The sequence below is a fragment of the Coregonus lavaretus genome (genome assembly GCF_964263955.1).
Source record: "Coregonus lavaretus genome assembly, chromosome: 1".
Lineage (NCBI taxonomy): Eukaryota > Metazoa > Chordata > Actinopteri > Salmoniformes > Salmonidae > Coregonus > Coregonus lavaretus.
The window spans coordinates 90,158,161-90,184,363 of record NC_139988.1 but is presented as its reverse complement, the minus strand read 5'-3'; the positions used below and the strand labels follow the sequence as shown (position 1 = coordinate 90,184,363).

The 26,203-nt window shown below is 43.3% G+C and overlaps 2 protein-coding genes across 2 annotated transcripts in view; both read right to left on the bottom strand.

Annotated features, from left to right (window-relative positions):
- LOC311134366 (calpain-2 catalytic subunit-like) overlaps positions 1–26,203 on the bottom strand; it is a gene marked incomplete at its 5' end in the record, with an annotated part of 75,917 nt that overhangs the window by 41,400 nt on the left and 8,314 nt on the right. The gene's annotated exons all lie outside the window — the stretch shown is intronic.
- Positions 9,718–25,523, bottom strand: LOC311118455 (calpain-2 catalytic subunit-like; the record flags this gene model as incomplete). The annotated part of the gene is made up of 10 exons (XM_084157631.1): positions 9,718–9,725; positions 10,235–10,435; positions 12,640–12,800; positions 18,404–18,478; positions 18,771–18,856; positions 22,336–22,419; positions 22,645–22,813; positions 24,099–24,232; positions 24,647–24,765; positions 25,508–25,523. 10 exons carry the CDS (start codon positions 25,521–25,523, stop codon positions 9,718–9,720), a joined length of 1,053 nt encoding a protein of 350 aa, XP_084013757.1.

Below are 26,203 nucleotides of genomic sequence, written 5' to 3'. Positions count from 1 at the left end.
CCTGATGTTCTAGCAGTGTCTGAATCCTGGCTCAGGAAGGCCACCAAAAATTCTGAAATTTCCATCCCCAACTATAACATTTTCCGTCTAGATAGAACTGCCAAAGGGGGTGGAGTTGCAATCTACTGTAGAGATAGCCTGCAGAGCTCTATCATACTATCCAGGTCTGTGCCCAAACAGTTTGAGCTTCTACTTCTAAAAATCCACCTTTCCAGAAATAAGTCTCTCACTGTTGCCGCTTGCTACAGACCCCCCTCAGCCCCCAGCTGTGCCCTGGACACCATATGTGAATTGATTGCCCCCCATTTATCCTCTGAGTTTGTACTGCTTGGTGACCTAAATTGGGATATGCTTAATACCCCAGCCATCCTACAATCCAAGCTAGATGCCCTCAACCTCACGCAAATTATCAACGAACCTACCAGGTACAACCCTAAATCCTTAAACATGGGTACCCTCATAGATATCATCCTGACTAACATACCCTCTAAATACACCTCAGCTGTCTTCAACCAGGATCTCAGCGATCACTGCCTTATTGCCTGCGTCCGTAACGGGTCTGCGGTCAAACGACCACCCCTCATCACTGTCAAACGCTCCCTAAAACACTTTAGCGAGGAGGCCTTCCTAATTGACCTGGCCCAGGTATCCTGGATGGATATAGATCTCATTCCGTCAGTAGAGGATGCCTGGTTGTTCCTTAAAAGTAATTTCCTCTCAATCTTAAATAAAAACATGCCCCATTCAAAAAATACAGAACTAAGAACCGATATAGCCCCTGGTTCTCCTCAGACTTGACTGCCCTTGACCAGCACAAAAACATCCTGTGGCGTACAGCATTAGCATCAAATAGCCCCCGCGATATGCAACTTTTCAGGGAAGTTAGGAACCAATATACACAAGCAGTCAGGAAAGCAAAGGCTAACTTTTTCAAACAGAAATTTGCATCCTGTAGCACTAACTCCAAAAAGTTTTGGGACACTGTAAAGTCCATGGAGAATAAGAGCACTTCCTCCCAGCTGCCCACTGCACTGAGGCTAGGAAACACTATCACCACCGATAAATCTACAATAATCGAGAATTTCAACAAGCATTTTGCTACAGCTGGCCATGCTTTCCATCTGGCTACCACTAACCCGGCCACCAACTCTGCACCCTCTGCTGCAACTTGCCCATGCCCCCCCCGCTTCTCCTTCACACAAATTCAGACAGCTGATGTTTTGAAAGCGCTGCAAAATCTGGACCCCTACAAATCAGCTGGGCTAGACAATCTGGACCCTTTCTTTCTAAAACTAGCCGCCGAAATTGTCGCAACCCCTATTACTAGTCTGTTCAACCTCTCTTTCATAACGTCTGAGATCCCCAGAGATTGGAAAGCTGCCGCGGTCATCCCCCTCTTCAAAGGGGGTGACACTCTAGATCCAAACTGCTACAGACCTATATCCATCCTGCCCTGCCTTTCGAAAGTATTCGAAAGCCAAGTTAACAAACAGATCACCGACCATTTCGAATACCACCGTACCTTCTCCGCTATGCAATCCGGTTTCCGAGCTGGTCACGGGTGCACTTCAGCCACGCTCAAGGTCCTAAACAATATTATAACCACGATTGATAATAGACAGTACTGTGCAGCCGTCTTCATCGACCTGGCCAAGGCTTTCGACTCTGTCAACCACCGCATTCTTATTGGCAGACTAAATAGCCTTGGTTTCTCAAATGACTGCCTCGCCTGGTTCACCAACTACTTCTCAGATAGAGTTCAGTGTGTCAAATCGGAGGGCCTGTTGTCTGGACCTATGGCAGTCTCTATGGGGGTGCCACAGGGTTCAATTCTTGGGCCGACACTTTTCTCCGTGTATATCAATGATGTCGCTCTTGCTGCTGGTGACTCTCAGATCCACCTCTACGCAGACGACACCATTTTGTATACATCTGGCCCTTCATTGGACACTGTGTTAACAAACCTCCAAACGAGCTTCAATGCCATACAACAATCCTTCAGTAGCCTTCAACTGCTCTTAAACACTAGTAAAACTAAATGCATGCTTTTCAATCGAACGCTGCTAGCACCCGCCCACCCGACTAGAATCACCACTCTCGACGGGTCTGACCTAGAGTATGTGGACAACTACAAATATCTAGGTGTCTGGTTAGACTGTAAACTCAATTTCCAGACTCACATAAAGAATCTCCAATCCAAAGTTAAATCTAGAATCGGCTTCCTATTTCGCAACAAAGCCTCCTTCACTCATGCTGCCAAACATGCCCTCGTAAAACTGACTATCCTACCGATCCTTGACTTCGGCGATGTCATTTACAAAATAGCCTCCAACACTCTACTCAGCAAATTGGATGTAGTCTATCACAGTGCCATCCGTTTTGTCTCCAAAGCCCCATACACTACCCACCACTGTGACCTGTACGCTCTTGTTGGCTGGTCCTCACTACATGTTCGTCGTCAAACCCACTGGCTCCAGGCCATCTATAAATCACTGCTAGGCAAATCCCCGCCTTATCTTAGCTCATTGGTCACCATAGCAGCACCCACCCGTAGTCTGCGCTCCAGCAGGTATATCTCACTGGTCATTCCCAAAGCCAACACCTCCTTTGGCCGCCATTCCTTCCAGTTCTCTGCTGCCAATGACTGGAACGAATTGCAAAAATCTCTGAAGCTGGAGACTCTTATCTCCCTCAATAACTTTAAGCATCAGTTGTCAGAGCACCTTACCGATCACTGCACCTGTACACAGCCCATCTGAAATTAGCCCACCCAACTACCTCATCCCTATATTGTTATTTATTTTGCTCTTTTGCACCCCAGTATCTCTATTTGCACATCATCTCTTGCACATCTAGCATTCCAGTGTTAATACTATTGTAATTATTCTGCACTATAGCCTATTTATTGCCTTACCTCCATAACTTGCTACATTTGCACACACTGTATATATATTTTCTGTTGTATTTCTGACTTTATGTTTTTTTTACCCCATATGTAACTCTGTGTTGTTTTTATTGCACTACTTTGCTTTATCTTGGCCAGGTCGCAGTTGTAAATGAGAACCTGTTCTCAACTGGCTTACCTGGTTAAATAAAGGTGAAATAAAAATAAATAAACAGTGCCTTGCAAAAGTATTCATCCCCCTTGGCGTTTTCCCTATTTTGTTGCATTACAACCTGTGATTTAAATTGATTTTTATTTGGATTTCATGTAATGGACATACACAAAATAGTCCAAATTGGTGAAGTGAAATGAAAAAAAAATAACTTGTTTCAAAACATTCTAAAAAATAAATAACGGAAAAGTGGTGTGTGCATATGTATTCACCCCCTTTGCTATGAAGCCCCTAAATAAGATCTGGTGCAACCAATCACCTTCAGAAGTCACATAATTAGTTAAATAAAGTCCACCTGTCTGCAATCTAAGTGTCACATGATCTGTCACATGATCTCAGTATATATACACCTGTTCTGAAAAGCCCCAGAGTCTGCAACACCACTAAGCAAGGGGCACCACCAAGCAAGCGGCACCATGAAGACCAAGGAGCTCTCCAAACAGGTCAGGGACAAAGTTGTGGAGAAGTACAGATCAGGGTTGGGTTATAAAAAAAATATCAGAAACTTTGAACATACCACGGAGTACCATTAAATCCATTATTAAAAAATGAAAAGAATATGGCACCCCAACAAACCTGCCAAGAGAGGGCCGCCCACCAAAACTCACGGACCAGGCAAGGAGGGCATTAATCAGAGAGGTAACAAAGAGACCAAAGATAACCCTGAAGGAGCTGCAAAGCTCCACAGCGGAGATTGGAGTATCTGTCCATAGGACCACTTTAAGCCATACACTCCACAGAGCTGGGCTTTACGGAAGAGTGGCCAGAAAAAAGCCATTGCTTAAAGAAAAAAATAAGCAAACACTTTTGGTGTTCGCCAAAAGCCATGTGGGAGACTCCCCAAACATATGGAAAAAGGTACTCTGGTCAGATGAGACTAAAATTGAGCTTTTTGCCCATCAAGGAAAACGCTATGTCTGGTGAAAACCCAACACCTCTCATCACCCCGAGAACCCCATCCAACTTGAAGGAGCTGGAGCAGTTTTGCCTTGAAGAATGGGTAAAAATCCCAGTGGCTAGATGTGCCAAGCTTATAGAGACATACCCCAAGAGACTTGCAGCTGTAATTGCTGCAAAAGGTGGCTCTTAAAGTATTGACTTTGGGGGGGTGAATAGTTATGCACGCTCAAGTTTTGTGTTTTTTTGTCTTATTTCTTGTTTGTTTCACAAGAAAAAAAAACATTTTGCATCTTCAAAGTGGTAGGCATGTTGTGTAAATCAAATGATACAACCCCCCCCCCAAAAAAAATAATCCATTTTAATTCCAGGTTGTAAGGCAACAAAATAGGACAAATGCCAAGGGGGTGAATACTTTCGCAAGCCAATGTACCATCTCTACCCTTGTTTTTTGTGAACACATTTTTCACAAGATTTACATCATTTATAACATCACAGACAAACACTCACAGAGATCCTGCATCTCTACCCTTGTAAAGTACAATCAAACTTACAGTCACAATATGCAAACTTAATAATAGATAGATATTATATGACTGGAGACATTCAAAATGTAACAGCAGATGTTTAAAAAAATAAACAATTCTAAAATGGAACGGTCTGTTTTTGAAAGCATTCTAAGGAACAATTCTCATCTCCATTGTGAGCCATATCCACTGTTATCCAATCACCTCAGCCCAAATCTGACTGATTAGTTATTACCTGATTCCAAGTGCGTTGCTGGATAATTCTCACCGCATAATCATCACCATGAAAAAGAATAATCCCTGCCTACCCCAGTCACGGTTATTCGAGTCTTAATGTGAACAATCGGTCTGGTCACCTCTCTTGGCAAGGGCATCAAAGTCTGGTGTCATCTTTGATGTAGAGATTCTCAGAACAGCTGACAAGTGGTCATTTGTTAAATTTGACCTGTGACGGGATTTGTTGTAATTCATGACTGAGAACGTTTGTTCACACACATATGTGGACCTGAATAAAACAAGCATCCTTTGGTCGTGCTTTTTAATGTTTGGAAACTTTAGTTTCATTCAGTGAGCCATAGAACTGGTCTATTGTTGCTGTTTTGTACTTCTCCTTCAAAGAACTGTCCCGTTGGATATCGATGAGCTCCATCTTGGTGAAGTCTGAGAAGCGGCAGGCAGGTCGATCAAAGTGCTACTGTGTGTCTCAGTGCGGCACCGCGATGTGGGCGCGTTCATTGCGGCCAGTGTCGGAAAATGAGCGCGAGACCGGCTGCTCATTTGTCCGGAGAACAACATAAGTTTGGCCTTGAATGCTTTGACGTTGGAATATAGTTCAAGCACAAAAACCCAATTTCCCTGCAGTTTCACATTTAGATCGTTCAGATGCCCCAATATGTCCACACCGAAAGCAAAGTCGCCCAGCCAGTCTGTGTCTTTCAACTCGGAGAAGTCGTCAGCTTTACCGACCGATCTCCCCTCTCAGTTCCGACACAGGGCGAAATACTTTTCCCAGGCTTAGCCAGCGCACATTTAAATGTTACAACAAGTCCTGGTGCTCTGCCTCTGTGACATTGAGCAGCTGAATGAACTGACGATGGTTAAGACGCCTTGCCCGTATAAAGTTGACAAGTTTTACAACCACTTTGACAACAACATTGTCCAGCTTTAACACACTTTTACACAGGGCTTCCTGATGAGACAGGACCATGCTTATTTGACTTTGTCTTGTAATCTTTTTAGTTTAGCCAATGTTTTTACCGGTTAGATTTGGTGATTCATCTGTTGTGACGTTTTTCAGTTTCCTCCACGGTAGATTCATTTTCTCCAAAGCAGGCAGACACCCTGTCATATAGGTCAGAGGTCAGAGCCCCTGGTTGTTCCCATCGTTGATTCCATCGCAAGAAGTTCCTCTGTCATTTCAAAGTTCTCATTTATTCCTCTGACAAAAATTAAAAGTTGAGCGGTGTCTCTGATGTCAGTACTCTCATCCAGTGCTATAGAAAAAAGATCGAAGCCATCTGCTTAGTTAGCATGCTTGCTTGAAAAAAAAATAAAGACGATTGAGATTATATTCCTTCAAAATGCCAGCACTTTCTTGGCATATCACACATACCGTTTTATGTCCAATATTAGTACAAAAGTATTTTGCTGTCCATTCTTCTTTAAACACGTGACATTCAGAGTCCACTTTTCTCATTTTCGCAGCACTAATTTTTCACGTCAAAAGTCATCAAGCAATGAAGTGGCTATGATGACTGAGCGCATTCTGAATTTTGATTGTAGGCCCAAATACAGAGCGCGCTGCCAGGCTACAGCGCCATCTACTGGAGGTTGTTTGTATATCATGGAATTAGTAATTTTAGGCCAAAAATCGTAACTCAAATATAATAATATTGAATACATTAAAAAAATGTCTCGTGAGCCGGATTGAAGTGCCCGGCTGGCCGTACTTTGCCCCCCTTACCCTTAGCCCCTTTCCCCTAGGCACTTAATTGCCAACCCCTAGCTCCTTCCTTCCCCTAGGCACTCTTCATGGGCTAGACAGGACCATAGTGTCTAGGGACCCTTTCTTTCTAAAATTAGCCGCCGAAATTGTCACAACCCCATATCACCAGCCTGTTCAACCTCTCTTTAGTATCGTCTGAGATCCCCAGAGATTGGAAAGCTGCCGCGGTCATCCCCCTCTTCAAAGGGGGTGACACTCTAGATCCAAACTGTTACAGACCTATATCCATCCTGCCCTGCCTTTCGAAAGTATTTGAAAGCCAAGTTAACAAACAAATCACCGACCATTTAGAATCCCACCGTACCTTCTCCGCTATGCAATCTGGTTTCCGAGCTGGTCATGGGTGCACCTCAGCCACGCTCAAGGTCCTAAACGATATTATAACCGCGATCGATAAAAGACAGTACTGTGCAGCCGTCTTCATTGACCTGGCCAAGGCTTTTGACTCTGTCAATCACCGCATTCTTATTGGCAGACTAAATAGCCTTGGTTTCTCAAATGACTGCCTCGCCTGGTTCACCAACTACTTCTCAGATAGAGTTCAATGTGTCAAATCGGAGGGCCTGTTGTCTGGACCTCTGGCAGTCTCTATGGGGGTGCCACAGGGTTCAATTCTCGGTCCGACTCTATTCTCTGTGTATATCAATGATGTCGCTCTTGCTGCTGGTGACTCTCAGATCCGCCTCTACGCAGACGACACCATTTTGTATACATCTGGCCCTTCATTGGACACTGTGTTAACAAACCTCCAAACGAGCTTCAATGTCATACAACACTCCTTCCGTGGCCTCCAACTGCTCTTAAAACGCTAGTAAAACTAAATGCATGCTCTTCAATCGAACGCTGCTTGCACCCGCCTGCCCGACTAGAATCACTACTTTCGGCGGCTTCCTCACTATCTTTAAGCATCAGTTGTCAGAGCAGCTTACTGATCACTGCACCTGTACACAGCCCATCTGTAATTAGCCCATCCAACTACCTCATCCCCATATTGTTGTTTACATTGTTATTTATTTTGCTCATTTGCACCCCAGTGTCTCTATTTGCACATCATCTTCTGCACATCTATCACTCCAGTGTTAATACTAAATTATAATTGTAATTATTTTGCACTATGGCCTATTTAATGCCTTACCTCCATAGCTTACTACATTTGCACACACTGTATATAGATTTTCTATTGTATTTTTGACTGTACGTTTTGTTTATTCCATATGTAACTCTGTGTTGTTGTTGTTTTTAATCGCACTGCTTTGCTTTATCTTGGCCAGGTCGCAGTTGTAAATGACAACTTGTTCTCAACTGGCTTACCTGGTTAAATAAAGGTGAAATAAAAAAAAAAGACTAGGAGTTGTTTCTAGACAGGACCATAGTGTCCAGGGGGTTAAGGACTAGGAGTTGTTTCTAGACAGGACCATAGTGTCCAGGGGGTTAAGGACTAGGAGTTGTTACTAGACATGACCATAGTGTCCAGGGGGTTAAGGACTAGGAGTTGTTTCTAGACAGGACCATAGTGTCCAGGGGGTTAAGGACTAGGAGTTGTTTCTAGACAGGACCATAGTGTCCAGGGGGTTAAGGACTAGGAGATGTTTCTAGACAGGACCATAGTGTCCAGGGGGTTAAGGACTAGGAGATGTTTCTAGACAGGACCATAGTGTCCAGGGGGTTAAGGACTAGGAGATGTTTCTAGACAGGACCATAGTGTCCAGGGGGTTAAGGACTAGGATATGTTTCTAGACAGGACCATAGCGTCCAGGGGGTTAAGGACTAGGAGATGTTTCTAGACAGGACCATAGTGTCCAGGGGGTTAAGGACTAGGAGATGTTTCTAGACAGGACCGTAGTGTCCAGGGGGTTAAGGACTAGGAGATGTTTCTAGACAGGACCGTAGTGTCCAGGGGGTTAAGGACTAGGAGTTGTTACTAGACAGGACCATAGTGTCCAGGGGGTTAAGGACTAGGATATGTTTCTAGACAGGATCATAGTGTCCAGGGGGTTAAGGACTAGGAGATGTTTCTAGACAGGACCATAGTGTCCAGGGGGTTAAGGACTAGGAGTTGTTTCTAGACAGGACCATAGTGTCCAGGGGGTTAAGGACTAGGAGATGTTTCTAGACAGGACCGTAGTGTCCAGGGGGTTAAGGACTAGGAGTTGTTACTAGACAGGACCATAGTGTCCAGGGGGTTAAGGACTAGGATATGTTTCTAGACAGGATCATAGTGTCCAGGGGGTTAAGGACTAGGAGATGTTTCTAGACAGGACCATAGTGTCCAGGGGGTTAAGGACTAGGAGATGTTTCTAGACAGGACCGTAGTGTCCAGGGGGTTAAGGACTAGGAGTTGTTACTAGACAGGACCATAGTGTCCAGGGGGTTAAGGACTAGGAGATGTTTCTAGACAGGATCATAGTGTGTGGTTAAAGGTGAACAAACGTACCTGGTGGCAACATGTTTCTCTGAGAACACTCTGAGGATGAAGCTCCCATTCTTGTGAGGCTGGAAGGTGGAAGGGATGATGACATACTTCCCGGGGGGAAGGCAGAAACGGTCACACACCTAAATAAAAAAAACAAATCAAATCAAACTTGAATTAAAGTTCAATTGTAGAGTAAGGTTTCAGGATAACAGGCTAGTTCCATTCAATGAAAAAGTAAGGTTTCAGGATAACAGCCTGGTTCCCTTCAATTATATTTATTGTTGACGTGTTTTGGAGCAAGCTCCTTCAAATCAAAGCATTCTTTCTTTAAAGCGTAATTAAAATTGTAACACGCTTTTTACAGTAAAATGATAAAATGGTGGCGATGAAAAGCGAAGCCGACCTCTCTGGTGTTAATGAAGGTGCTGCTCATGGCTACGTGTTTCTGTCTCAGCAGCACGTCTGCTCCCAGGTGGATGTTAGACTGACCCTTATACTGAGGAAGTGGAGGGAAGCGGGAGAGAGATCAATGTCCTCAGAAAACCATTCATCATGGTGCAGTTGATGTGAAAATATATCCCAAAAAAAAACAAAAAAAAAGATTCAGATAAGAAAATCAGAATGTGTACGTGTACCAACCATGAGTGATAAAGAAATAGGATATCGTATAATGCACAGAGCAGGCAGCCTCATTACAGACTGAACTGGATTCATCTATTTGCTCCATTTGCTTGAATTGATTGATGAATACAAACCTCATCAGGAACCTGTAAGAGAAAAGCAAGAACAAGAGTTGGAAATCATCTTATATGAATCCTATTGAATTATATTAACATTGAATTATATTAACACTGAATTATATTAACATTGAATTATATTAACACTGAATTACATTAACTGCCCAGAACAGTGTATGATGGAGCAGAGTGGTTGATTGGTGGTCTATGCTTCATCAGGAGCAATGGGCCTATTTAAAGTAATATTGGTGTAATCAAATCCAATCACATTTTATTTGTCACACGCGCCGAATACAACAGGTGTAGACCTTACAGTGAAATGCGTACTTACAAGCCCTTAACCAACAATGCAGTTTTAAGAAAAATAGAGTTAAGAAAATAATTTCTAAATAAACTAAAGTTTAAAAAAGAATAACCCCCCCAAAAAAGTAACACAATAAAATAACAATCCTGAGGCTATATGCAAGGGGTACCAGTACTGTGTCAATGTGGGGGGGGGGGGGGGGGGGGGGGGGGGGGTTAGTCGAGGTAATTTGTACATGTAGATAAGGGGAAAGTGACTATGCATGCCTTGTAGATGGCAAACCCGATGGCGGTGAGGTCTTCTCCCAACTGGCGGTTGCGACGTCCATCTTTCTGCATCAGGCCCACCAGGAAAGTGCAGCCGTCCACCCCATCCAGAGGGTCATCGTCCACATCCTCCAGACACACCAGGAACTGGGGGTTGGAGCAGAACGTGGCTGGAAGGAAACCACACAGAGGGAAATCAGTGCCCCGAAGTAGTTTAGGGGTTTTAGTGCCTTGCTCAAGGGCAAAACGAGAGGAAATGGCATCTAGGATACATCGAAATGTAACCCAACCAGCGATAGACTTCCCCATGCTCATTCTGCAGTATGGGGGGCTCAGAAATAAACATGAACAAAGTCTCCAAAAACACCCAAATATACTGAACAAAAATATAAACGCAACAATTGAAAAGATTTTACTGAGTTACAGTTCATATAAGGAAATCAGTCATTTGAAATAAATTCATTAGACCATAATCTCTGGATTTCACGACAGGGAATACAGACATGCATCTGTTGGTCACAGATACCTTTAAAAAACAAGTAGTCAGTATCTGGTGGACCGCCATTTGCCTCATGCAGTGCGACACATCTCCTTCGTCTAGAGTTGCTCAGGCTGTTGATTTTCACTTGTGGAATGTTGTCCCACTCCTCCTCAATGGCTGTGCGAAGTTGCTGGATACTAGCGGGAACTGGAACACGCTGTTGTACACGTCAATCCAGAGCATCCCAAACATGCTCAATGGGTGACATTTCTGGTGAGTATGCAGGCCATGGAAGAACTGGGACATTTTCAGCTTCCAGGAATTGTGTACAGATCCTTTGCGACATGGGGCTGTGCATTATCATGCTGAATCATGAGGTTATGGCGGAGGATGAATGGCACGACAATGGGCCTCAGGATCTCGTCACGGTATCTCTGTGCATTCAAATTGCCATCGATAAAATGCAATTGTGTTCATTGTCCGTAGCTTATGCCTGCCCATACCATAACCCCGCCACCATGGGGCACTCTGTTCACAACGTTGACATCAGCAAACCGCTCGCCCACACGATGCCATACACGTGGTCTGCGGTTGTGAGGCCGGTTGGTCATACTGCCAAATTCTCAAAAATGACGATAGAGGGGGATTATGGTAGAGATATGAACATTAACAGCTGGTAACAGTTCTGGTGGACACCTCTGCAGTCAGCATGCCAATTGCACGCTCCCTCAAGATTTGTGGCATTGTGTTGTGTGACAAAACTGCACATTTTACAGTGGCCTTTTATTGTCCCCAGCACAAGGTGCACCTGTGTAATGATCATGCTGTTTAATCAGCTTCTTGATATGCCACACCTGTCAGGTGGATGGATTATCTTGGCAAAGGAGAAATGCTCACCAACAGGGATGTAAACAAATTTGTGCACCAAATTTGAGAGAAACTAAGCGTTTTGTGAGTATGGAAAATATCATGGGACTAACACTTTACATGTTGCGTTTATATTTTTGTTCAGGGTGCATCCTTTTAGAAACAGAAACACTCTGAGTATAGTGATGCCGGTCTTTAGATGTTGTTCACATGAAATTGTGTCATTCTGAACTTTATGCGCAACGTTATATTCAATTTTGTATAACTCAGGCTGTTTTCCCCGGACCAGCTGTGCCATTCTCCATGTAGCCTAGAGAATGGACAGAGAAATATCGCTCGACTCGCCTAGCGGTTAAGAGCGTTGTAACCCGAAAAGTTGCTAGTTTCGATTCCATGAGCCGATTAGGTGAAAAATCTGACGATGTGCCCTTGAGCAAGGTACTTAACCCTAATTGTTCCTGTAAAAATATTATTATGTGTAAGTCGCTTTGAAGAAGAGTGTCTGCAAAATGACTAAACTGTAAATGTAAACAAAATGGAATATAACATTGCCAATAAAGTTTGGAATGACACAAAGACCTGCATCACTATACTGAGACCATTTCTAAAAGGATGTACTTAGGTGTTTAAAAAAAAAAAAAAAAAAAAAAAAAAAACATGTTTCTTTTGAGCCCTCATACTGCAGAACAAGCATAAGGAAGTCTATCGCTGGTTGGGGCAAGTTTCTCAAAAAAACAAGTGAAATTGCAACAACAACAACAAAAATAATCTCTGGACACTTTTATAACATGCCATTTAAATTACATACAAAATACAGATTTGGTTGTAAAAAAAAAACTGTGGTCCTCTGTAGCTCAGCTGGTAGAGCACCGCGCTTGTAACGCCAAGGTAGTGGGTTCGATCCCCGGGACCACCCATACACAAAAAAAATTATGCACGCATGACTATAAGTCGCTTTGGATAAAAGCGTCTGCTAAATGGCATATTATTATTATTAAACTATTCAGACTGTTTGTGGGGATTTACCTGCATGGTTCCTGCAGCCTCCAGCGGTAGACCCAACCCTCCATGTGCCTTTGTACTGGCAGTGGTTCCAGTGACCCACCTCATCACTGGTCAGTGTGTCCGGAGTCAGGTTACAGATCTCCAGCTTGGAGAACTGACGCACAAAGTCTGAATAGGACATCCTGGAGACAGAGAGACAGAGCATAGCCTGGATGAACCAGAGTGAACACGGTGCAGACCACGGTTTCACTTCAAAACAACAGGTGAAATAATTTTGGATGCCAAGCTAAGAACTGCCTTACAGTAGTACATCCTGGAGCCTCTAGTGGAAGCATCAGCATCGGCCGACACCTTGATGAAGGTGTTAGCCGATACGCGTTGGTGTATTTTAATAATAATGACTTAGCCCACAAAATAAAGGCTTTTTAAATGCCACTTGGCACCCATTTGTGGTTATAATTTTTCCCCTTTTCCTTTTCTACAAATGCCGTATCTTAATTTGATCGTCCTGTTGATGCAGGAAATGCAAACTCATAGTAATTTCTAGGTTCAAAAAGGCTTCTAAAGTTTGTAATTTCCACTTTAAAATTTCAGACTTGATTTGAAGAATGTATCAACCCCTACACCACTATTATTATAATTCCCATTTCCTGTTGCTGCAGGATTATTTTCCTGCTGTAGCAAACTGACTCAAATTAAAATGGTCCAGCAGTAGTACTATTCCCCTACAGGAGAACCTGTGGTTGTTTTTAAATGTTTAAATATTTTACGTGGCTCAGTTGATAGAGCATGGTGCTTGGAACGCCTGGGTTGTGGGTTCGATTACCACGGGGGACTAGTACGAAAAAGTGCGGAAAATGTACGCTAAAGCTAAAGCTAGCTAAATGACTAAAATGCAGTGGTGTAAAGTACTTAAGTAAAAATACTTTAAAATACTACTTAAGTAGTAGTATTTTTGTCAACTTTTACTTTTACTTCACCACATTCCTAAAGAAAATAATGTACTTTTTACTCCATACATTCTCCCTGACACCCAAAAGTACTTGTTACATTTTGACAGGAAAATGGTCCAATTCACATACGTATCAAGATAACAGCCCTGGTCATCCCTTCTGCATCTGATCTGCCAGACTACAGGTCGCAGTTGTAAATGAGAACCTGTTCTCAACTGGCTTACCTGGTTAAATAAAGGTGAAATAAAAAAATAAATAAAAAAAGACTAATTAAACACAAATGCTTCGTTTGAAAATGATGTCTGAGTGATGGAGTGTGCCCTTGGCTATCTGTCAATAACAATAAATAAAAAAATGGTGCCGTCTGGCTTAATATAAGGAATTTAAAATGATTTATACTTTTACTTTTACTTTTGATACTTAAGTACATTTTAGCAATTCCATTTACTTTTGATACTTAAGTATATTTAAAACCAAATACTACCAAAATTAGACTTTTACTCAGGTAGTATTTTACTGGGTGACTTTCACTTTTACTTGAGACATTTTCTATTAAGGTATCTTTACTTTTACTCAAGTATGTCAATTGAATACTTTTTCCACCACTGCTAAAATGTAAATGTACATTTAAGCAGGGAGTCATGCTGAGATCCCGGTATCTTTTGCAGATGAGCCCTGCATGAACATATCGATAAACAACTAGTACACTATTCTGAAAGTATTCAGACTCCTTGACTTTTTGCTATGAGACTCGAAATTGAGCTAAGGTGCATCCTGTTTCCATTGATCATCCTTGAGATGTTTCTACAAGTCCACCTGTGGTGTCCACCTGTGGTGAATTCAATTGATTGGACATGATTTGGAAAGGCACACACCTGTCTATATAAGGTCCCACAGTTGACAGTGCATGTCATAGCAAAAACCAAACCATGAGGTCGAAAGAATTGTCCGTAGAGCTCCGAGACAGGATTGTGTCGAGGCACAGATCTGGGGAAGGGTACCAAAAAATGTCTGCAGCATTGAAGGTCCCGAAGAACACAGTGGCCTCCATCATTCTTAACATTTACATTTACGTCATTTAGCAGACGCTCTTATCCAGAGCGACTTACAGTTAGTGAGTGCATACATTATTAAATTTTTATTTTTCATACTGGCCCCCCGTGGGAATCGAACCCACAACCCTGGCGTTGCAAACGCCATGCTCTACCAACTGAGCTACATCCCTGCCGGCCATTCCCTCCCCTACCCTGGGCCAATTGTGCGCCGCCCCATGGGTCTCCAGGTCGCGGCCGGCTACGACAGAGCCTGGATTCGAACCAGGGCACCTAAAAGGCACCTAAAGACAAGATTCTCTGGTCTGATGAAACCAAGATTGAACTTTGGCCTGAATGCCAAGCGTCACGTCTGGAGGAAACCTGCCACCATCCTTACGGTGAAGCATGGTGGTGGCAGCATCATGCTGTGGGGATGTTTTTCAGCGGCAGGGACAGGGAGACTGGTCAGGATCGAGGGAAAGATGAACAGAGCAAAGTACAGAGAGATCCTTGATGAAAACCTGCTCCAGAGCGCTCAGGACCTCAGACTGGGGCGAAGGTTCACCTTCCAACAGGACAACGACCCTAAGCACACAGCCAAGACAACGCAGGAGTGGCTTCGGGACAAGTCTCTGAATGTCCTTGAGTGGCCCAGCCAGAGCCCGCAGGAGTGCATGTAGCGTCATACCCAAGAAGACTCGAGGCTGTAATCACTGCCAAAGGTGCTTCAACAAAGTATTGAGTAAATGGTCTGAATACTTATGTAAATGTAATATGTTCTGTGTTTATTTTTTATAAATTTGCAAACAAATCTAAAAACCTGTTTTTGGTTTGTCATTATGGTTTATTGTGTGTAGATTGATGAGAGGGAAAAAAAATAATGTAATCCATTTTAGAATAAGGCTGTAACGTAACAAAATGTGGAAAAAGTCAAGGGGTCTGAATACTTTCCAAAAACTGTATGTACACATCAATAACACAATACATGAAAAGCAAACACAAAACATGAAAAACAAAACACAATCATATGAAACAAACACATTGTTCAGTAAAAAGCCCCTCTAACATCCGTCTGAACTGCCCTAGAGGCAACAACTCCACCAGCTTTAACGGAGTTTTGGAGATCGCAAAAAAACTAAAAGCAGATTTACTTAACTTGGTGGAGATTGAAGGGATCTCCAGGGTTAGCCATCCCTGAGTCCGGGTCTGGTAACTTATACGTCTGAAGGTTAACAATGAGAGGTAAGGTATGGCTGAAGTTTATGCAAGAGGGCTTTATAGACAAAAAAGAGCGCAATGCATCGATCTACGAGACTTCAAAAAGGGGCCAACCTACTTTCTGATACAAAATGCTGAACCTTTCGCCGGTAAGAAATCGCGCTACGATGAACTGCGTCGCCATAGTCCATATCCAGAATAAATGTTGACTGAATGATTTGTTTTCTGCTATTTAACAAAAGACAGGACCTGTTCCTATAGAAGAAGCCCATTTTAATTCTTAATTTCTTAACTAACTCATCAACATGCTTTTTGAAAAGATAAGCTTTTCATCAATCCAGATGACCAGATATTTTTAAGCGGGGACACGATCAATGAGGGCACCAACCAAAGTACGTATACATAAATCATCAGATACATTATTTTACGTGATTTGGAAAATAACATATACTTGGTTTTACCTGCATTAAGTACCGATTTCAGTTCAACAAATGCTTTCTGCAGGGCAATAAAGGCAGATTGAAGCTCTGACAGAGCCTGGTCAGCTGTGGGAGCAATAGCATGCACGATAGTGTCATCTGCATACAGGTGAATTTTTTATAAAACATTTTTACAGATTAACCAATATTGTTAGTGTAAATAGTGAAAATAACAGGACCATCCTTTGTCGTGTCCATAAAACCTCATTTAACACCGTTAGTAAATACACACTGTGTTCTGGGGCGGCAGGTAGCTTAGTGGTTAAGAGCGTTGTGCCAGTAACCGAAAAGTTGCTGGTTCTAATCCCCCGAGCCGACTAGGTGAAAAATCTGCCGATGTGCCCTTGAGCAAGGCACATAACCCTAATTGCTCCTGTAAGTCACTCTGGATAAGAGCCAAATGACAAAAATGTTCTTTAAATAATTTTCAAACCAGCTACACGCAGCCTGGTCCAGGCCAATTTATAAAAAGCCTCTGTATAATTATTGCGTGATCCACAGTGTCTAAGGCTTTAGACAGGTCAATACAAAGGGCTGCACAGTGTTTCTTCTTATCCAAACTATTAGGAACATCGTTTAAAACCAAAGAAGTAGCAGAAATAGTGCTATGACCTACTCTACAACTTAACTGGTGAAGATTTAGTATACATTTTTAAGTTGAAAGGGATCTAAGTTGAGTATTTAAAAAGGTTTTTCAAACGTTTGCTAGGCAAGAGAGTTTGGAAATGGGGCGATAATTACACGGGCCACCACCTTTGTGAAGGGGCAGTATATGGGCCTCCTTCCAGACCCTGGGGATGGTACCAGAAATAATTATTAGGTTAAAAATATGTGTTAAAAAATGCTGCAGCAAGAAAGGATCAAGCATTTCAGCCCCGGTGGATTTCTTTACATCAATCTTGTGCATCTAGGAGATAACAAGTAGAAAGTTGTTGAAATGAAAACAAAGACTCACTAGAAGTTGACAGACCTTCCATCGAACCATCTAGAGTCTGGGAGAGGGGCAGGCAGTTGACTGGCTGACCAGGGTCAATTAAACCACCTTTTTTGTTTTTTTCAAATAAAAAGCCTGCTGAGATCAAATGCTGATTAAGAGCATCACTTATCTCATATTTTTCAGTAAGCAGAGAAGGAGAGGAATTTATACGCTTCAGTGCATTAACTGCTTTACAAAATCTAGACGGATCACCAGCAGAGTCTGAGACAGAACATAGAAAGTAGCTAGATTTCGTTTTCTTGATTGAGGAAGCGAAATCTATTTCTCAATTGACTGAAAAATCTGCCAATCGGCTATAGAGTCAGTATTTCTAGGCTTGGCCCAGGCCTGATTTCTCATCATAAAAATATCTAAAAGTTCTATAGAGAACCAAGGATTTGTTCTATTTTTTACTCTAAGGCGTTTAAAGGGTGCATTTGCCTGAAAGAGAGATAAAAATAGATGAGAACAATTCTGAAGCGCTCCTGCTATTTCTTTTTCATCAAACATCTCAGCAATATTGACAATACTGGGAGGGAACCCCACACAGGAGGGTTAATAATACAGTACAGAACTGGGAGGGAACACAGGAGAGTTAACAATACAATACAGAACAAATGCTCTATTATACATTTATTTACATTTTAGTCATTTAGCAGATGCTCTTATCCAGAGCGACTTACAGTTAGTGCATACATTATTATTATATATATATATTTTTTCATACTGGCCCCCCATGGGAATCAAACCCACAACCCTGCCATTGCAAACGCCATGCTCTACCAACTGAGCTACACACTATGCACTGAATTTATAACGCTATTGTGCATCTTGCCCATAAAGTGGTGGTATGTAGAACAGGGTGTCAAGACACTTCCATACAAATTAAATAAATATCTTGTACATCCTTGGCATAAAGACAGACCAGGGGGTCACAGACTTGTACACAAAAAATGTAGAAACATCTGGTAAGACTTTTTTTGAAAACCACCAAACTCATAACGCCTTCATGCCAAACTCCTTCATTAAGCGTAAGAAAATGTGTCATAACTTTTGAGAAGGACTAACTCTTAATTACACAGTACCATCCCCAGGTTATGCACAAGGGGCAGGGGGCCGACTTACCAGAACTCCCCATCCTCAGCAACATTATCCAGCTTCAGTTTCTCATCGGGATGGACATATTTCCATTCACTGGAGCTGATAAAGGGAATACAGCAGTCAATGTAAATAGTGGTCTGCACAGGTGATCATGGTCTATGCAGTATACAGAGAGCTATTCCGCTCTCAGTATTGTTTGGTGTTGGTCTTCCTTGTAGACACAGTGGGCATGTAGTAGCCTGTTCCCAGACCTGTTTGTGCTGTCTTGCCAACTCCTTTGGTGACAATGACCATAGAAGTTGGCAAGACAGCAGAAACAGATCTGGGGCCAGGCTGTAGAGCTTGTTGGGCTTGAAGTCTATCTGTATGGAAGTCACCATCATTCCCTCACCTATCACTCCAGGGCCCAGTCCACTCCACCTGTCCCCAGGGGTTCCTGATGCGAATCAGCTGGACCGGGTCTCCGTGGAGATGGACCTGGACAGAGGACAGGACTCACTTAGGCCTGTGAATCTTATTAAACACACTCAGTACTGTGTTTTTCCCAATATTTTTGTGGTTTTATTGAAAGGGTGGGACAGTCAAGGGAAGACAGAAAATGTAGAAGTGCCCATCAGAGAGACAGATGAACCTGGTGTTAGGACCATCAGAAAGACAGATGAACCTGGTGTTAGGACCATCAGAAAGACAGATGAACCTGGGGTTGGTGCCAATCAGAAAGGTAGATGAACCTGGGGTTGGTGCCAATCAGAAAGGTAGATGAACCTGGGGTTAGTGCCCATCAGAAAGGTAGATGAACCTGGGGTTAGTGCCCATCAGAAAGACAGATGAACCTGGGTTGGTGCTCATCAGAAGGCAGATGAACCTGGGGTTAGGCCAATCAGAAAGGTAGATGAACATACAGTTATGAATATAACTACTGTCGTAATCACATTCGAGGGTAAACCTCCAGTCGTCAAATTCAACCATTCAGGGCCCAAAACCATTAATACCATATCTGTGACCAGGGTTATCTGGGCCAACGGGGAGCCACCAGAACCAGAATCAACAACAGAACCCTCCAGATGGACCCTCTCCATGGTGGCCTCAATCAGGTCCAACGGGGGAAATGCATATCATGTCTGAGGCAACTGATACGCCAAAGCATCCGAGCAGATAACGGGACAGATTTAGGAGAGAGAGAGAGAGAGAGACTGCGTCCCTCTCTGCCTGTTGATGTAGCCACTGCCGTCCTGTTATCAGACCATACCAACACATACTGTCCCTCCTGCATCGGAGGGAAGCACCTCAGCGGCAGCAAAACAGTCAGTAGCTATAGGTTAATTGATATGCAGCACCCTTTGCGCTGTTGACCAAATCCCTCATTTCGAGTAGCCCACACACAGCTCTCCCCAGCCCTGCGGGAACTACCCAGCCCATGAGAACCCCCTGCAACAACAGTCACGGGTCCCTCCAAGGAGTCAACGCCCTTTAGGCACAACCGTGTGTCTGAATGTGGAGAAGGAAGTATGTTTATTATGCCCACACCTGGACGATACCGCACTCTCGATAACCCTGAACACCAAAGAACCTTGGGTAGAAACAATGTGCTTTCATGGTACTGCCATTCTGATACTCTGAACACTGCCAGAGAAACCGGAATGAGCCTCACTCAGCTTGAATGACACCCCTATCAACTTTGACCACCACTGCTGTTCTATACCGGCCTCAGACAACCCCATTCCCGAGGTCGCTTCACCGGAAAAACCCTTCGCTAAGAAGATCCAATCTTACTCACAAAGTCAACCCAAAGCCTAATGGAAGTTCAACCCAGCCAGACACAATGGTGACACGAACTGGTCCGAGCCAAAGCCACATGAGCGTGTTTCCACCCCAGGCATACCTTTTTGAAATTACTCTTACCACTAGCCATCTTACTCAAGCAAGTAAGCATTAGCTACACAAGCGTTGCAGAAAGTAGTTAGCTTTTAGATAAAACCAAAACAAATACCAAGACTCAAAACTCGCAACATCTAGGGGTACGAGTACTCTCTCCCCACTAACAGACACCTAAGTCGGAGCTGAATCTTGTAGTCTTCGTGTGCTTGAAAAGTTTGTAAATTGCGTGACACGTTCTTCCTTCAGGCGAGCTGAGCGAAGAATTTAGGAAATGAATGCAAGCCCCTGTATTATAGCCAGGAAGGCGGGGATTCTGAGGGTGGGCTCGGCATCCATTGGCCTGTTGGGCGTGATTTCAGTTTTCTGTGAATGGGCTCGGCATCCATTGGCCTGTTGGGCGTGATTTCAGTTTTCTGTGAATGGGCTCGGCATCCATTGGCCTGTTGGGCGTGATTTCAGTTTTCTGTGAATGGGCTCGGCATCCATTGGCCTGTTGGGCGTGATTTCAGTTTTCTGTGAATGGGCTCGGCATCCATTGGCCTGTTGGGCGTGATTTCAGTTTTCTGTGAATGGGCTCGGCATCCATTGGCCTGTTGGGCGTGATTTCAGTTTTCTGTGAATGGGCTCGGCATCCATTGGCCTGTTGGGCGTGATTTCAGTTTTCTGTGAATGGGCTCGGCATCCATTGGCCTGTTGGGCGTGATTTCAGTTTTCTGTGAATGGGCTCGGCATCCATTGGCCTGTTGGGCGTGATTTCAGTTTTCTGTGAATGGGCTCGGCATCCATTGGCCTGTTGGGCGTTATTTCAGTTTTCTGTGAATGGGCTCGGCATCCATTGGCCTGTTGGGCGTGATTTCAGTTTTCTGTGAATGTGATGTGTAGTTGACTCCCCCATAGACTCCCCATAGTAAAGGGAAACTGGGGTTAGTGCCCATCAGAAAGACAGATGAACCTGGGGTTGGTGCCCATCAGAGAGACAGATGAACCTGTGGTTAGTGCCCATCAGAGAGACAGATGAACCTGGGGTTGGTGCCCATCAGAAAGACAGATGAACCTGGGGTTGGTGCCCATCAGAAAGACAGATGAACCTGGGGTTGGTGCCCATCAGAAAGACAGATGAACCTGGGGTTGGTGCCCATCAGAGAGACAGATGAACCTGGGGTTTGTGCCCATCAGAAAGACAGATGAACCTGGGGTTGGTGCCCATCAGAAAGACAGATGAACCTGGGGTTGGTGCCCATCAGAAAGACAGATGAACCTGGGGTTGGTGCCCATCAGAAAGACAGATGAACCTGGGGTTGGTGCCCATCAGAAAGACAGATGAACCTGGGGTTGGTGCCCATCAGAAAGACAGATGAACCTGTGGTTAGTGCCCATCAGAGAGACAGATGAACCTGGGGTTTGTGCCCATCAGAAAGACAGATGAACCTGGGGTTGGTGCCCATCAGAAAGACAGATGAACCTGAGGTTGGTGCCCATCAGAAAGACAGATGAACCTGGGGTTGGTGCCCATCAGAAAGACAGATGAACCTGGGGTTGGTGCCCATCAGAGAGACAGATGAACCTGGGGTTGGTGCCCATCAGAAAGACAGATGAACCTGGGGTTGGTGCCCATCAGAAAGACAGATGAACCTGGGGTTGGTGCCCATCAGAAAGACAGATGAACCTGGGGTTGGTGCCCATCAGAAAGACAGATGAACCTGGGGTTGGTGCCCATCAGAAAGACAGATGAACCTGGGGTTGGTGCCCATCAGAAAGACAGATGAACCTGGGGTTGGTGCCCATCAGAAAGACAGATGAACCTGGGGTTGGTGCCCATCAGAAAGACAGATGAACCTGTGGTTAGTGCCCATCAGAGAGACAGATGAACCTGGGGTTTGTGCCCATCAGAAAGACAGATGAACCTGGGGTTGGTGCCCATCAGAAAGACAGATGAACCTGAGGTTGGTGCCCATCAGAAAGACAGATGAACCTGGGGTTGGTGCCCATCAGAAAGACAGATGAACCTGGGGTTGGTGCCCATCAGAGAGACAGATGAACCTGGTATGTTTAACCACTACGATGTGTAGGCACTTTACCTCTTCAACACCAGTGACAGAGTATGCATGTCCCTTCACCAGTTTAAGATCTGTCACTGCCTCTGTCTCATAGGAACTGGTGATCTGAAAATAAACAATGCGATGTTAGTATCTAAATCAATCAATCAAACAATCAATCAATGTAAATATCTAAATCCAACCTACGTCGATGGAACAGCCCAGTAGTGGATTTAGTATCTAAATCCAACCTACGTCAATGGAACAGCCCAGTAGTGGATTTAGTATCTAAATCCAACCTACGTCAATGGAACAGCCCAGTAGTGGATTTAGTATCTAAATCCAACCTACGTCAATGGAACAGCCCAGTAGTGAGCCCAGCCCCAGTGCCTTCTCCATGATCTTGAAGAGGTGAGGAGGAGCTTTGTCCAACTGGTAGGTCTCTGCTATCCCTCCTGTGAAGTCCTCAAACCCTTCAGTGGTGGAGCCACCTGACAGAGCCTCATAGCATCCATTCACCCTGAGTGATAGAGAGATAGAAAGCGAGAGAGAGGGACAGAAAGAGAGAGACAGAGAGAGCGAGAGAGAGAGAGAGAGAGAGGGGGGGGGGAGACAGAGAGAGAGAGAGAGAGAGAGAGAGAGAGAGAGAGAGAGAGAGAGAGGTAGAGAGAGATGTAGAGAGAGATGAAGAGAGAGACAGAGAGGGAGAGGCAGAGAGAGAGAGAGAGAGAGAGAGAGAGAGAGAGAGAGAGAGAGAGAGAGAGAGAGAGAGAGAGAGAGAGGTAGAGAGAGATGTAGAGAGAGATGAAGAGAGAGACAGAGAGGGAGAGGCAGAGAGAGAGAGAGAGAGAGAGAGAGAGAGAGAGAGAGAGAGAGAGATAAACAGGCAGACAGACAGGCAGACAGACAGGCAGACCATTAGAAGAAAAAATTTGCATACAATATATGCAGTGACATACAGTGAGCTCCAAAAGTATTGGGACAGTAACAATTTTGTTGTTGTTTTGGCTCTGTACTCCAGCACTTTGGATTTGAAATGATGAATGGTTGAAGTGTAGACCGTCAGCTTTAATTTGAGGGTATTTTCATCCATATCGGGTGAACTGTTTAGAAATTATAGCACATTTTGTACATAGTCCCCACATTTCAGGGGACCAAAAGTATTTGAACAAATGTACTTATGTGTATTAAAGTAGTCAAAAGTTTAGTAGTTGGTCCCATATTCCTAGCACACAATGACTACATCAAGCTTGTGACTCTACAAAGTTGTTTGATGCATTTGCTGTTTGTTTTGGTTGTGTTTCAGATAATTTTGTTCCCAATAGAAATGAATGGTAAATAATGTATTGTAAGGTCTTGTAGCTCATTCCAGCCTTGTGTAGGTCTACAATCTTGTCCCTGACATCCTTTGGTCTTGGCCATGGTGGAGAGTTTGGAATCTGATTGATTGATTGCTTCTGTGGACAGGTGTCTTTTATACAGGTAACAAGCTGAGATTAGGAGCACTCCCACACACCTGGGAGCCAGAAATATTTCTGATTGAGAGGGGTTCAAATACTTATTTCCCTCATTAAAATGCAAATCAATTTATAACATTTTTGACATGCATTTTTCTGGATTTTTGTTGTTGTTATTCTGTCTCTCACTGTTCAAATAAACCTACCATTAAAATTATAGACTGATCATGTACAAAATCAGCAGGGGATCAAATACTTTTTTCCCTCACTGAATATACTGCACAATATGTTGTAGTAATCTCTCTTACTTAGCATAAACCATGTATGTATTATGGTGCTGTATCTTACTTGGCGTAGGCCTTCTCCAGCAGGGCGCTCCAGAACTCAGAGCCCTCGGCTGAGTGAACAAACAGCAGCTTTCCGTCTCTAGTGGGCAGCCGGTCATCAATCACCACGTCCACCCACTCACCAAACTGCCAGAACTGAAGAGGACCACAACAGAAAACATTCCATAGAATGTGTCAACATTTCACAGAATTAGAATGAATCACATGGCAGAACATGGTGATACGTGCTACAACCATCTCTAAACCTATAAATTATCTGATTTCCACAGGTGTAAAGCAGGCGTTGCCCGTAAAATAAGCCCCTACGACAGAAACTAAAGGGAAAATTCTCTAGGGATGTTTGGGGGGGGGGGACACCTGACTTGAACTTGTCTTTCTTGCATACTCACACTAACAATGACTGACATACTGTAGGTGGTTGTTTTATCTACCTTAAGTTGAACGCACTGACTGTAAGTTGCCCTGTATAAGAGTGTTGTGTAAATGTCAATGAATGGAGTGTGTTGAGGATTGGGAATAACTACACGTTAAAACCCCCTGACCCCTGACCTGGAAGTGAAAGATGCCAGCGTAGCGGTCAGTGAAGCTCTGTTCAGGAGGAACGACCCTAGCCAGCACTTCCTCGTCCAGAGTCAGTGATGCTATAGCAGCCAGCAGCCAACAGTCACCTGGAATACACACACACACACACACACACACACACACACACCCACACACACACACACACACACACACACACACATATACAGTTGAAGTCGGAGGTTTACATACACTTAGGTTGGAGTCATGAAAACTAGTTTTTCAACCACTCCACACATTTCTTGTTAACAAACTATAGTTTTGGCAAGTCGGTTAGGACATCTACTTTGTGCATGACACAAGTAATTTTTCCAACAATTGTTTACAGACAGAGATTATGCCACTTATAATTCACTGTACCACAATTCCAGTGGGTCAGAAGTTTAAATACATTAAGTTGACTGTGCCTTTAAACAGCTTGGAAAATTCCAGAAAATGATGTTGTGGCTTTAGAAGCTTCTGATAGGCTAATTGACATCATTTGAGTCAATTGGAGGTGTACCTGTGGATGTATTTCAATGCCAAGAGTGTGCAAAGCTGTCATCAAGGCAAAGTGTGGCTATTTGAAGATTCTCAAATATACAATATATTTTGATTTGTTGAACACTTTTTTGGTTACTACATGATTCCATATGTGTTATTTTATAGTTTTGATGTCTTGACTATTATTCTACAATGTAAAACATTTTACAAATAAAGAAAAACCATTGAATGAGTAGGTGTGTCCAAACTTTTGACTGGTAGTGTACATATACATTACACAACATGTGCCAGTCTTGTAATCCTGTATGCAATATTTAGAGACACGCTCATCTGGTTCTGCCTGATTACCACATACAACAAACATCCTGCTTGTGTCACAGTTACAAACCTGGAACAGTGGGAACATCTCAGAGATATTTGCAAGACTGGGAGGGAACCCCAAACAGGAGAGTAAATACAGTTTTTTCACTTTGGTGCTATTTTCACAAGTACACTGTATGTTTAAAAACTCTTAAAACATAACTCCAAACTGGTTACGCTTGTAAGTTTACTATGAAATATTATGAGAGCAAAACACAACACAATGATATCTTCTCAATTTAGTTATTTTAACAACCAGTTAATCAAATAGCAAAAAATGCAAGATACATCTTTCAAAATTGTCCTTTGAATATAGTAGTATGCTACAGTACTGTCAATTACAGTACATTACACTGTTTTCAGATCAGGCAATACACTTCCACTACCTATTAAAAATAGACTGAACATCACATTTCCATCATTTCTATCCCATGTGATCAAAGGTGTGATCATTGAAGACATCTTTCACAATCATTGATGGGGAAAAAAAATCATGTATTATTCAGATATAATTACAACATAGGTGTACTGTAACAGTTTTTTTTTCAATGACTTTGGTCATGTATGTGGTAAACATTTTAGAACTCAAAAACCGAAACAGAACATCAACATGACTCACGTTTCAAAACTTTAAAAACACATTTTCGATTGACTGAGTACAACAAACAAATTCACAAATGTACT